The sequence below is a fragment of the Cyrtonyx montezumae genome, unplaced genomic scaffold (assembly GCF_038088225.1).
Source record: "Cyrtonyx montezumae isolate F1298 unplaced genomic scaffold, pur_monq_1.0 scaffold_3, whole genome shotgun sequence".
Classification (NCBI taxonomy): Eukaryota; Metazoa; Chordata; class Aves; order Galliformes; family Odontophoridae; genus Cyrtonyx; species Cyrtonyx montezumae.
The window spans coordinates 160066654-160080994 of NW_027072034.1; the positions used below are offsets into that span (position 1 = coordinate 160066654).

At 48.7% G+C, this 14341-nt stretch overlaps 1 protein-coding gene across 1 annotated transcript; it reads right to left on the reverse strand.

Annotated features, from left to right (window-relative positions):
• Positions 1-1284: 1284 nt before the first annotated feature.
• SLC35B4 (solute carrier family 35 member B4) lies at positions 1285-11645 on the reverse strand. The gene is made up of 10 exons (XM_065743831.1): positions 11442-11645; positions 7616-7729; positions 6536-6638; positions 5764-5813; positions 5091-5172; positions 4173-4233; positions 3629-3738; positions 3002-3077; positions 2731-2806; positions 1285-1907 (listed from the first exon to the last, which is right to left on the reverse strand). Exons 1-10 carry the CDS (start codon positions 11516-11518, stop codon positions 1661-1663), a joined length of 996 nt encoding a protein of 331 aa, XP_065599903.1. The 5' UTR covers positions 11519-11645; the 3' UTR covers positions 1285-1660.
• Between the last annotated feature and the right edge of the window lie 2696 nt (positions 11646-14341).

Sequence of the window (14341 nt, forward strand, 5' to 3'; positions counted from 1 at the left end):
TGAGCTGGAGGTCCCAACAGCTACTGGTTCTGGCTGGGATGGGGTTAATGGTAACAGTACACCAATGTATAACCTATTGCTGAGCAGCACAGGGTCAGTGCTTTCTCTTCCCCCCGCCCCCCCTACTCTGCCCTCACTGGGATTAGGCCCTGGATGGACAATAAGATGAGGCACAGCCACACAGCTGCTCCCAATACAAAGCAGCAATAAAAATGGAGGGGAAGTGGTTTGGGGACGGCAGCTGTCGCTCGGGGACTGGGTGGCACTGGTTTAACTGGGAGGCAGCAAGTGATTGTCTTTGCATCGTGTTTGTTTTTCATTCTCCCTCCTTCCTTTGCTTATGAGCAATAGCCACAAATACTCCAGGGTTTGCTCTTCCTGCTTCCCCACACGTGCTTCCCCTGCTGCTCCAAGACCAGGAAAGACAAGGCTGCTCACTAACCTCTGCTCTGCTCAGCAGTGGACAGCTCCTACAACACTACTGCTCTCCACCTTACTGGAAGACATGCATCCAAAGCTCTTAGAAGTTCTCTATGTGCCCATGCAAGAGGTGATGCCATGGGACACCGATCCTCCACCAGATGGATGCATAGAAATGCTGTGAGCGAAGCTGATTAGGGAGTGGGAGGAAAAAAGGGTGAAGGGACAGGAAAAGCAGCCCCTTCCCAGCAACAGAAATCAGCTCAACTGTTCTGGCCCCTTCTGAAATTCCTTGGCAATGTTTGTACCCTGAGGTGTGTAGCGACAGGGGCAAGGGGTGATCGTTTTAAAGTAAAGAGTTGGATCTGATATTAGGAAGAAATTCTTCACACTGAGGGTGGGGAGGCACTGGAACAGAGAAGCCGTGGAGGCACCATCCCTCAAAGTGCTGAAGACCAGGGGCTGGCTGTGGCTTTAGGCAGGTGGGAAGTGCCCATGGCAGGGGGTTAGAAGTAAGGGGTTGGATCTTTAAGGTCCTTCCCAAGCCAAATTGTTTCACGTTTCTATGTCAGGGTGCCCCAGGCACACAGGCAAGTTCATCACAACTCACTGCAGCTGACTGTAGGTAACAAATTACCCTGTGTCCACTTGGGATGGTGAAAAAAAGGAGGCAGAATGTGACTGAAAATCAACCTGCACTAAAGACAACCAGAAGCAGGAACCCCTGGCACCCTCCACCTCATCAGGTATCAGCGCAACATTTGAGGAGTCAAGATAAGCTCTGAGAGTGCTTCCCTGAATAAGCTGAAAAGGTGATGCAGTGGTATTTGCTGTCCCCTAACCAACTGTTTTCCCAATGCCACCCGTTCCAGTAAGCTGGCTGTTAAAGGACGGCACCGAACAGGCTCAGGGTGCAGCTCAACCAAGCTGGGAGGACTGGAGGTTGGGATCCTAATCAAGAACTTGAAATTACCTTAAAAGGGTTATTTCCATGAGGGTGGAAGCAAAAGGGGTTGCATTAAGAAACGCACCCTCTCAAAAATAACCTCATCCTCCCACCACGATCCATTCCGGGCAGGTTCCCAGCACAGGCTCCATGCTTCCCAGGAGCTTGGCACAGCCAACACCTCCCCTGCATTATAAAAACAAACCCCCTCAGGGTGGGGGGTGAAGTGGGGGATTTCCTGCTGCTCTGCTCTATAAAACAATAAAAAGGTCCCTGCAGAGTGTCCCCAGCTGCTTAGTCCTCCTTCGGCCTCCTCCTCCAGCGGGCCAGGAGGGGCCCAAGGCTGTTCCACACCTCCGTGTACATGAGAGTCCCCACGAAGACAAAGGCAGTGCCCAGCCAGTGCCAGGCCGTGAAGGGGTTGCGGAAGTAGAGGATGGAGAAGATGAGGCTGACGAACTTGCGCAGCGTCACCACCAGCGTGACGGTGAGGGAGGTGCACTCCGTGGTGAGGATGAAGACACCCCGGATGCAGACGTATCTGGGGGGGTGGGAGGTTAGGGGGCATCAGAGCTGAAAAGGGAGGTTTCTCCTAGCTTCAGCAATGCCGAGGCTCTGGCAATGGATCGCCCCAGTTTGGTTGCAAGGGGAATAAAAGTCCCTTCTCAGCTCAGCTGTCCTACAGCTCTGAACCTTGGGGATGCCCTGGATTCTCCAAAATCCCCTTCAGCCTGCTCTATTGGGAGAGCAAAACTCCTCCAACTAGAGTACTCAGAGCTGATGTGCTAGCAAAAGGTTAATGGCACACAGCGTTTGCAATGGAGCTAAGGGAAACTAAAATCAGACTTTCCCATCTGTAACTAGTAGCATATCAACAGAAGTCACCTTTTCCCCTTTAAGGGGGCAAAGGAAAGGCAGATCAACGGGGTGGGGTCTCATGGAGGAACATGAGCAGCTGTAAGGCACACTAACCTGTCAACAGTGAGAAAATGGGTCATCGAAGGGCCCCCCTTTCCCAGGGTATCCTGGCTTCACCAGACTTGCAGATCTGCCCTTGCTGCTTGGGAGACTGCACTATGTGAGTGGCTGTTAACTGCCCCTTCTACTGGCTGGCAGAACCACTGTGAGCTTTTACCAGCCAGCCTGTCCCTGGGGAGGTGGTGGCAGGGCAGCAGATTTCAGCCATTCTGGAAAACACCGAAGCTCCAGCTTCAATTCCACTCTGAATTTTCCAGGAGTTACACAAACATCAGCTCCCAAAATGCAGGGAGGCCAGCAAGGGCTCAGCATCCCCACCCCATTTCACCTCCCCCATCCTGCTGCTATCTCCACAGCTCATGTCAAGCTGCACATTGGAAGGATACTGAGTGATGACGTTCATGAGGAGGTAGAACCACATGATTGGCATGGTCAGGCCAATCACTGGGATCTGGAATGGCTCTGTGGGGAGAAAGGATGAGGAGATCTCTCAGCATTAATAATTTCAAGTAAAACATACCTGCTGTAGGCACACAAAGGAGGAGATGCAAGGAGGGAGAATATGTCTCTCCCATCCACGAATGACAAAAGCTTCATCCAGCATTTTCCAGAGAACAGAAAGGTGCAAGAACAAGGGTCCATCTATGCAACACTCACCAGACTGGCTGAAGAGAACTGCATGGTGGTAGATGTTTGGGGCCAGGAGGACAAAGCCAGGGAGTGGTAACGCATGCTGGAAAGAAAAGGTAAAGAAAGACACAATGTTAACAGATAATGTGAATCCACTCACTTCTCATTCTGAAAAACCAGCCTCACACATCTCTGTGCGTGAGAGAGTATGCTTCACTGCTCTATCCTCACAGAATGTGATTCTTTGGATTTCTGCCCCAGGAAATCTGCCTGCTTTTAACACGCTCTGTGCACCCACAGCAGCAAACAAACTCCTTCCCTCAAGGAAGCAAAGGGGGAAGATGGGATGAAGAAGGATCTACTACAGCCCAAGTACACAGGCTGTAAACTCCACCATGCAAAGCACTGTTTTGGAGAAGAGTGCTGAGCAGGGGAAATTCAGAAAGCCAGGCCTCCTCTTTTTAAAATTCATCAGATGGGCTGCACCTGCAAAGGAAACTTCTGGGGTCTGAGGACGACACACAGCTGAAACCACTATTATCTGAAGTAGCTCACAGGGCTGCCTGTATGGATCAGAGCGCCGGGTGGGAGGGAAAAGGGACTCTGAGCAGCTCTCTGCCCAGGAAAAGAAACAGAAAAGATGCAGTGACTCACGTTGTAAAAAAGGGCCTCTTTGGAGTGCTTCCCAAACTGCTTGTACAGCGTCTCCTGGAAAATCCCCATTCTTGCAGACATGAGGAGGGCAAAAGTGAGTGCAGCAATACCTGGAAGAGAAGCACAGCCTGGAAGCATTGCTTAAGCATGGCTCAGCTCAAGTCATCCAGCCTGAGGACTCCTGTGCTTTGGCTTCCAGTGAAAGAGAACACTGAGAGAAGCCAACGCTCCCAGACTTGGCAAGATGGGTAGAAAACTGATAATTGTCCTTGGGTATCTTATTTACAAAGCCTGAGATGCCACAACGCTTCTGAAGCAGGGATCACAGCCCTGGAAAGCAGAGTTAGTGGAATATCAGGGATGCAGCTGCTTGTAACTACTGCTGAAATATCAATCCCAGGCTCCCTGAAAAGCCATCAGTAAATCTAGGCTGGAGGCATGGACTCCCACCTCAGTGTGCTTTGCCCAATCCACGTGGCCAAGGATGAGACCTCACAGAGCTGGGTCTTGCCTGAATGTCAGCAAGAGATGAGTGCTCACATACCTAGCAGCCACCACAAGAAAACATGGAGTCCGTCCTCTTCATTTAAGCTGGAGTCAGATGCCTGGTGGAGGGAGACACAACGGTCACCATGAGCTACCACATCTCTGCAGTTAACTTTCAAACTTGCTTCTAACCCACTCTTGGTTTGTGCTATGCTTCAAGCAAGCCCAAAAAGAAGAGAATGCCCAAGGATTCACACTCTCCAGAGTGGCTTCCTCAGCTGAACGGAGGCAACAGCAACTACAGCACATTTTGCTTTCCACTCTGCTTTGAGGAACGAAGCAGATTCCAGTTAAACGTATTAACGTCTGATCAAGAAAGGCACTTCTCTTAAAGAAATGCCCTGGATTGGCCAGAGAATGAGCTCTTAAACCATAAAAATAACTAGTGCTGCTTAGAAAGCTGTCAAAAATAGCCCACTGGCAGTCTCTGCTGTCCCCATGTCAGAGTGGGGATACAGGAAAGGAAGAAAGGTTCTGACTATGTCCCAGTTAGGTACTAAAACTGGTTTATGGTCAAGGCACTCAGGGAAGCAGACCTGTAAATGGTGAAACACTTGGTAGAAGAAACTAAACTCAAGGATTCGCTTGCTCCTAACTGCAACACACTGGAGTAAGGGCAAAAGAAAATAGCTCTTTAGCTGTTATCTCTGTGGCAAAAAACAATAATGGTTTATTCTCGGCAAGAAGCAACCTGAGTAACCCAGGGTAAAAGGCATCTGTAATTAAGACATATCTGTGTGTTTTCCTTCCCACTGGCCCACTGGAAAATGAGGAGACTGCAGGAATGAATCCTTTCAGGGAGATCTAGGAGATGTCTTGCCTCTCTATTAACACTCAGACTGACGAAGGTGCCAAGGGCAGCTCCTCCTGTCAAAAATGTTCACAGCCGTAACTTCAGGCCCCTTCCAATCCTTACCACTTGCTTTGCAGACATGAAAGTGCAGGTAAAGATTCCCATGGAAACCAGGGCTATGGACATGTATTTAGACACACTGTATCTGCACAGGAGAGAAGAGAAATGTCAGTGACCCAGCTCAGATTTACACGGTTCATCTATTTCTCCTTTGCCTTGTATTTTGTTCTGTTACACCGTTACGAACTCGGCCCAATGGGCACAAACCCTTTTCCTAATGCTGGACATTGCTGGGGACAGAAGGACAACTTACTGAGCAGAGGGGCAGAGTTCCAAACAAAACAATTGAAGAGGAAGCCTGCACACATTGGTGTGTTACTGACACTGTCCTAGTCACAAAGCCAAACCACAGAACTCCGTGGGCTGCTATGAAGAAAGCTATCTCCATCTCAGCTAAAGCCAGCATACCCACCCTTGAGGAGCCATTGTGGGATGTGAAAGAAAAGAGCTAACACTGTGGTCTGTAAAAACTCTCTTCAGCCTCCACTTGCCTTAAATGAAGGAATGAGGGCAGTGGGGGTGTTGAAAAAGACCTTTAGACCAGGCATACCCTGTGCCCCATCTTTCCTATAAGGATATTTATGAGGAGACAGGAAGGCACTTAACACAGTGAGGATTAAGGCACTTAATGGTGTACGAATTCCGTGACAGTGTAAGAAAAGTGGTTGTGATTTACCTCTTTTTCAAAATGATGATACCCAGAGCCATGCTTGCTATGAGAGAGCCCTGGGAAACAAAAAGAAAGAAAAACAAAACAGAGGGTCAGCATGACAGAATTCCTTGCCCTGGGCTGCCTTCCTCAGACAAATAACCTTGAGTTCAGTACAACTACCACAAAGGCACCAAGTGAAATGGCACAATGGGAGCCTGACAGGGGGAAGGGGGTCTCACTTCAGCTATCAGAAAGGAAGAAATCAAGCCAAGAGTTTTGGGAACAAAGATGCAATAGATGTTTTAGCCAGACACTCGTGTGCAACCACTGAAGTGAAAATGTATTTTAATAACATCTTCCAAAGCAGAGGCCCAGGCAGGAACAGTACATATGGCCAAATCCAGCTTTTAACAAAGGCAGCTATACCAGGACATAAACCATTTTGCTTTGAGGTAGAAAGGAAAGCTGAGTCCCTCTGTCCAGCAACTGAGCCCATGCAAGTCTAACAGACAGAGCTTGGGCTTGGTTTTGTCACTCTTACTTCCTCACCACCTCAGGAAAGTATGTTCCAGCTTCAGTCTCCTCCTCTAAGAATAGCTAATTATGAAAGTAACACTCAGAGCTGAGCCTTCACAGCAAGGTCACTCTCCCCACAGTTAAACTGGAATTCAGTTTTTGCACAAGATTTTGTTGTCCTCAGGGAAAAAAAATGTGGTGGAAGAACAGATGCACCAGAGACAGTGCTTGCAGAGGTGATGTCACACTAGGTAGGAGAGGACAGCATGGCAGTACTCACTGATCTGAAGATCATGTGCAGCGGCATGGCAATATTTAAGTTCAAAGCATAGTTATTCACCACACTGACAGTGAAGAACATGGCCACCATGATGAGGTAGTACCTGAAACACAAACATAAAGTGGCGGTCAGCAAAATCAGCTCATGGCTGTGCACGCTGGGAGACACCCTGAGAAAAGACAATGGTACAAAGAGAGGTCTGGACTTGAGCAGGAACCCACCTAACTCTTGGTGTGTGACAAGGAGTAACAAAGAGATCAGCAGAATATGGATGCAGCAAGAAAGTCTTTAAAATTGGAAGTGGACCGATCTACACTAGCTCACTTGTGCTGACTGCAGAAGCAAAGGGGAGCTGAGGATACCCCAGCTGGAATCTCTCAGCACGGGCTTCCTCCAGACCCCTCTCACCTAAGGACTGTGGTTTAAGACAAGGCTTTATTTGAGAGAATTCAATTTGAGGCATCGCTACCCTGAACAGAAGGAGAAACCACCCAAATCTAGGCTGGACAATTCCACAGTCCCACAGCTAAGCTAGGGGGACTTGCTGTCATGCAGACACAAATGTTGCCTGCCCCAAACTTCAGCATGAGGGTCTCTGTCCCAAGTGCTGAGCACAGCATTCTGCTGCAGGCCAGGCAGCCTGCTAAGGAGCAAACCTCCTCACACCACATCAGCCACGGAGTGCCCAGAGAGGAGAGCATGAACACGCCAGGATATACCTGGGACAAATTAAGCCCTGATGTGGAAAAGTGAAAGTGAATCCAGCTAGATTTCCAGCAAAACTCTCCCTTCCACATTCACTGCACTGAGCCACAGAGGGAGAGAGAGAGCTACTCAACCACAGCAGATTCTTAAATGTACAAAACATTGCCCTGTTTCTCAGACAGGTGCGTATCTGACAGCAATTTCCTATTAAGTACTCTCAATAAAGAAGCAGTTGGTATTTTACCAGGCACGACAGGTTCTCAATGAGCAGAACAGATAGGATTTGGGGCAGGATAAGCCATTTTATTAAACACTTCTTGAGATAACTGCAGCCTGTCGATTTGAGGCAAGTGAAAACATTCAGGTTCACTGTACCTCATTGGTATGGCCGGACGCTTCCTCCCGAAGTTGGCTTCGAAGATAAAACCTTCCACTGCAATGAAGAGGAACTGGGAGAATGTCACTATGTTCCCACATCCTGGAAACTGCCTGCAGGTGTGGAGAAGAAAGACAAGCAAAAGAGCAATGTCACAGAGTGCAATGGGATGTAGTAAGATCTGGCTGGCAGCTCGCAGTCCCACAGTGAGCATCAACCTGGAGGGACTGTTTCATCCACCCAGCTTCTCATATTGCTTTTGTTGAACACTTCCCTGCAGGCACTGACTCAGCTGTATTTGTGTACATGAACGTGCAGCAGTCCCTTCCCCTGCCAGGTGAAATGATGACAATGACTGCAAGGCAGTCTGATAACTCCCATTTCCACCAGGGGAAGGAAGAGCCCTGAGTGAGCAGGGCTTTTGTGGCCTTGGTTCTGCTTGTACTCCATCAGACACACAGACATCAGCTTGGAGCTGCTTTAAACTCACCCAGCAAACTTCCTTTCTGCCCTGCTGCATTCAGTGCCGGCAAGGAGCCTACAACAGCTCATCACTGGAGGCCAAAAAGGTCACAGCTCTAAATGCCACAGGACAGTCAGGCAAGACAGTGAGCTTGTTAATGTGATGTGCTTTGCACTGAAGTTTTCAAACACCAGAAGGTACTGAAAGGCACAAAACGGTGTCTGACCTCAAAGAAGAGACCCTGGTAGCTGAGCATCCCCTCAGAGAGACACAGGCACTGTGATTATCACTACCCTGTAACAGAAATGATACCATCTGGAGTAAATGCACCTCGTGTGTTTGACCTCGGGGAAGAAAAACAGCACACGAGGGAGAGCAAGTAACAGCCTGACAATAAACCAACACTCAGCTCACTCTCTCCTGGTGGGTGTGCCTGCTGCAGGCTCTGCCTTCTTCCTAAGAAGCTTACATGGAGCAGGAGAGGATTTCCCAGCAGGCACGCTGTCAGCTGTTGAGAGGCTGTGACACGTCAGATGATCAGAAAGCTTGTTGTTATTTGCAGAGGGAGACACAGGGAGGACTTCCCTTTCCTCTGGTGCAAGACAGAAGCTGAAGCCAAGGACTTAATGGACAGGCTGCGTGCTGCCAAGTCCCTCTTGCACCAGCATGCAGCTTGCTCACATAAATATCCTGCCACCAAACAGCTCCTGGAAAGGCCATCTTCTCCCTGTATTTTCCATGGCACCAGCCTGAGTGCCTCCCCTCTACCCACCTGCCAACTTCCACATTTTACAGAGATTAATGATCCACGGAGATCCAATCCCTGCTGTTCAGTGTGGTTAAAGGGTTCAGAAGCTACATGAGGGAACAGAGAACAGAGTGAACCTGAGACAGAGGCCAGGCTGCAGGAGGGAAAAGGAGACTGAATCACAGACAGAGGCCTGGCTAGAGGATTGTAAACCATATCTTTGCAGGAAAACATAAAGCAAGAGTAAACCCGGCATAAGTCAAGACTGTTTTCAAGCACTAGCCTTTTGTTTCCTGCCAGTTCATAGATCCTTGCATCCAGTTACTTGACGTACATATGCCCTCACATTACCAATAAAATGTTGATAGATGGTTATGTGTTGACAGATAATAAAAAGGCAAACAGAAAAAAAAACCACAACAAAAATAAACAAACCCAGGCTGTATCCTCCCGTGTGCTTGACTCACAATCTTTTTAGGACTCACAAACCAATGAGAAAAGGATGCCATCAGAAAAGGCTCTGAATGCAGGAGATGGGATGAACTGAACAGTATTTCTTGCCCTCCTCAAGCCTCCTTCCAATATTCAGACAGCAGATTGCTTAACCTGCACTTGAAAACCTCCAACAAGGAGTTTCCCTGCCCTCCCTCTTAGGAACCCACTTCGCTACACTGAGAGGGAGCAAACCAGTTTGTTTGGCCTGCTTTAAATCACTTTCATAGCAACTGAAGCCCATTATTTCTTGTCCTGTCTCGAGAGCCCAGCTCCTTTTCTCCACACTTATAAAGTCTTCTGTCTGTCCTTCAGCATCTTTAGACTAAACAGTCCTCATTCCTTTACTCTTTCCACACAAACCCTAAGCAAATTTCTTTCAGTCACTTCTGTCATCCCCCACTAGACTGTCCCTCCTTCCAAGAACTGCTTCTTGATTTATCCAGTGACTGCTGAGTGATTGTGCAACTTTGTGTTACTGGTCTTCCACTTTGAAGCAAAGAACCCTACTACTGGAGTTTGCCAGGCTCTCCTTCCCACTCCCTTTTCTCTAATAATCCAAGACAATGATGGGTGGGGAGGAAGTAAGGATAGGTTTTAAGGCTTATGATTTCTAAAGCCCTGGCACTATTACAGTGCACACAGCATCCAACAGTCAGCCAGGGGGTGCCACTCCATGCTGACTAAATACGACTGCAGACACACAACCTATTTAATCATTATATTTCCCAGTCAGATCTAGCACTTTTGCTGGCTGTCTTGACCTGGAAACCAAACCAGAAGACCATCAGCTCCTCCAGGCTGCACCAGCCTTCCTCCATCAGGGTGAGGAAGGTGATGCGGTGTTCAGATGTATCCTAAACATCAGCCCTCTTTTCTCTGCCACATGATAATTCACCTTCACCCTAAGCACTGCACAGGACTCCTCATCCTCAGTGCCCTGGCTCTGCTGCTGTGTGAGGCTGCTGAATCACAGAATTGCTCAGGATGGAAAAGACTCTCAAGATCATCAAGCCCAACCTCAACCTAACCATACTACCCTAACAACCCACTGCTAAATCATCTCCCTGAGCACCACATCCAGATGATTTTTAAACACATTCAGGGATGGTGACTCAACCACTTCCCTGAAGAGCCTGCTCCAATGCTGAACAACCCCTTCTGTAATGAAGTTTTTCCTTATATCCAACCTAAACCTCTCCTAGCACAACTTGAGACCACTTCCCCTTGTCCTGTCACCTGTCACCAGCAAGAAGAGACCAACCCTGCTCTGTCCCTTTCAGGTATTTGGAGGGGGTAATAAGGTCTCCCTTCTTCAGCCTCCTCTTCCCCAGACTACACAGCCCCAGCTCCTCATAGGGCATATTCTCCAGGTCCTTCACAGCCTTGTTGCCTCTTTGCACCTGCTCCAGCACCTCAATGTCCTTTCTGTATTGAGGTGCCCAAAACTGCACACAGCACTCAAGGTGAGTCCTCACCAGTGCTGAGTACAGGGCGTGATTACTTCCCTAGTCCTGCTCACCACAGCATTCCTGATCCAGGCCAGGATGCCATTCTTGGCCACCTGGGCACACTGCAGAAGATGGTATCTGGAGACAGATGGCATTCCCTCGGCCTTGCCTGCTGTCCCTAGCCAGCTCCTGTGCATCTTCTCTTCATGATTCCCACACTATGAGGAGCTGGGAGCAGAGAGAAAGGGTGAAGGAGATTGATGGGAACAACGCATGGCAGTCCCTATATCCACGATGGGATGCTGGGGTGCATCTGCACCAGTTGGACACCCCCCCCCCCCCCCCCAACACCACAGAACCCACCAGAAGGTCAAGCAGCGAGGCCAGGGACCAGCAGGGTACAGCAATATACCCTCAACCTCTGCTTGGGGCCCAGAAGATGCCACAGTGCTCCATAACCCATCCCCTCACAACCTCAAAACCCCTCAGGGTCAACCTCAAGCTAGCTCCCAGCTCCCAAAGTGCCATCCCTCAAATCCCCTCCCCCTTCAGATCCCTCAGACACAGCCCCAAGGGGCAGCTGCCCGCTCCCTCCATCCCCAACACCCTAAAGCTGACGTGGGAATCGCTGCGATGCCCAACCCCCCCCCCCCCTCTCCCTCCCCCCTCACCTGACCAGCAGCTCCAGGAACACCACGTTGCTGCAACAGCCGCAGAACACCAAGCACACGGCCGCGGCCGGGTGCATAGCGCAACCCCAAGCAAAGAAGCGGCCTTCCCGGGCCTCCACCTCATCCCGCTCCCGGGCCTCTGCCCCTCTGTCCGGCCCCACCACCCCCGCTTCCTCCCGGGAGCCGGTAGTTCGTCCTCCGCCCGCTGCGCGTTGGCAGTCACCGCCGCGTCGTCGCGGTCCGGCCTACAACTCCCAGCGGCCACCGCGGCGTCTTCCCGTCTCCACCCACGGGGTGCCGCGCGGGGCATGATGGGAGTTGTAGTTCCGCTCTGGGAGGCGGGCTGTAATGGCGGCGGTGATGTGGTTGAGGAGAAGGGCTGAATAAATGGAGGGGGCTGCAACACCGCTCCCCCTCCCTGGGTTTAGAGAACTGTCTATCCGCAATGAAGGGTTGAATGATTTTCCGTCGTGTCTTGGTGCTTTGGCTTTCCTCATCGAGGTGAAGGCGCTGTTGTGTCAGTGGTGGAAGAAGCACAAATCAAAACGTCGTGACATCTGATAAAGTTTGGGAAGAGCACTAGGATCATCTAGTCCAACCTTTGAGCTATCATCACCATGCCCACTAAACCACCACCCACTCTAAAGACCTTGTCCCAGTAGATGGACTCTCCATTCAGTAGGGCTTAATACAGAGTCAGTTCCACCTCTTTGTTGTGTTTTTTGTCCCTGTTACGTAACCAAGGACCCACAAAGACCTTCCCTTCCCTTCCCTTCCCTTCCCTTCCCTTCCCTTCCCTTCCCTTCCCTTCCCTTCCCTTCCCTTCCCTTCCCTTCCCTTCCCTTCCCTTCCCTTCCCTTCCCTTCCCTTCCCTTCCCTTCCCTTCCCTTCCCTTCCCTTCCCTTCCCTTCCCTTCCCTTCCCTTCCCTTCCCTTCCCTTCCCTTCCCTTCCCTTCCCTTCCCCTCACCTCCCCTCTTCTTTCTCTTCTTTCTCTTCTTTCTCTTCTTTCTCTTCTTTCTCTTCTTTCTCTTCTTTCTCTTCTTTCTCTTCTTTCTCTTCTTTCTCTTCTTTCTCTTCTTTCTCTTCTTTCTCTTCTTTCTCCTCTTTCTCCTCTTCTTTCTCTTCCCTTCCTCCCTTCCTTCCTTCCCTCCTTTCCTCCTTTTCCCTTTCTTTCTCATTCTTTCTTTTTCTTCCCTTCATTCATTTTTTATTTCTTTTCTCCTTTCTTTCCCACAAGTGTGAAATCCCAAGAAAACACTTTAAAGAACTATGCTGAGTCCAAAAATGAAGTTGCTCTTCTTTTTTTTAATAAATAAATTTCAGATCTTTGAGGAATGACAGACTTGTCAGGTTCTCTGCTGTCAAAATCAGCTTATGACAGTGGTTAAATTGCCAGGATTGCCTATTTTATTTGCTCACTGTGAGTGTTTCTAGGTTCCTTGACTCCAAACTGATGATCTCAGGGCTTCCAAGCTCCTTTTTAGGGGCTGAAAACCAGGACTGGGTGGAGCATGGGTTTGATGGGTTGATGGTTGGACTAGATGATCTTAGTGGTCTTTTCCAACCTTTGTGATTCTGTGCATCCTCAGGGCTTACACAACCTGTGGTTGAAAGCCTTGAAACTATGGCAGTGACATCCAGGAATCTTTGGGTTTCTGCTGGGCTTAGCCTACAGATAGAAACCCTTCTGTTTCTTGATAAAAACACCAGAGACCCAAGGAATCTGGGGCCTCTCTTGCCATGTTTCCAGGAATTGAGGCTGATGATATGTTCTCTCAGAGAACAGCTGGAGATTTGGGGATCATCAGTCAATCTGGGGATCCAACCATCAGACTGAAGTTCATGATTCCCCCTTTTTACAAAAAAAAAACCATACAACACCCATAATCAGTGTTTTCTGACCTCACTCCTGGCAGAAATGCCTTCACTTACTTTCTTGAGCTTCCTATCAAGTCTTTTTAAATGGTTTATATATTATTAAAAAGCACCATGGTTCATTAGCAACAAACAAAGAAGATTGCTCAGGCTTGCTGGCTCTCTGTAATGTCTCCAGGGTTTCCTGCTACCACATATTCGGCTGCTTCATAGGTCAGAATGATCGATTTTTATGGTCCCTTCACTAACAAGATTTTGCTACCGTAGGTGTTCGCTTTTTCGCCTTTCATTTGCTTTCTTTGTGCTTCAAAGGGTCGGGGGGCTGAGGCTGTTTTTTCTGCCATAGTAAATGTGCCGCACCTTCGTTGCTAAATGCATTAAGCCACAGAACAAATTGCTTCTTTTGAACTGCTCCAGTGTAACAGTAAAACCCAAATCTCAGCTCATAAAGCATTCCGAACTGTGCATTGTAGCCTGACACCTCTGGGAGGGCAGTTCTGTATGGGTTAGTGAGTACTCAACATCCTTCCTAATGTTATAACTACAGGGTGAGTTCTGGGATGAATTGTCAGGCTGAGTTTCTGCTCTAATTCTTAGGGGATGGAGGTTCATATCTCTGCAGAAACTTCGAGGTCATCTCAATGCAGGGTTAGAGGGTGGCATTACTTCCCTTGGTTCATCCGAGCTATGGTGTTGGACCAATTTGCTGAGCTCTTTGTTTGCAGGTCTGTGTGTTCCCCACATTCAATCCCAGTCTCAGACCTAGGAGACCGTTTCTCTCTCATTAAAATCAAAATTCACTTTGTTGAAAATTTGGTTCGTGTCAATTATAGAATTTGAGGTTCATATCAAATCACAGTACTCTGTGATTCTATATAATACTGCAATGAAAGACAAATTATGTCAGAAAATAGAGGGAAAAAACATATTACAAAATAAATATGATTTCAGAATTTATTTAAATTCAGCTTGACTACATTGTATTTCAAAGGCACAAGCCCAGTGATGTTGAGCATCTGATGAT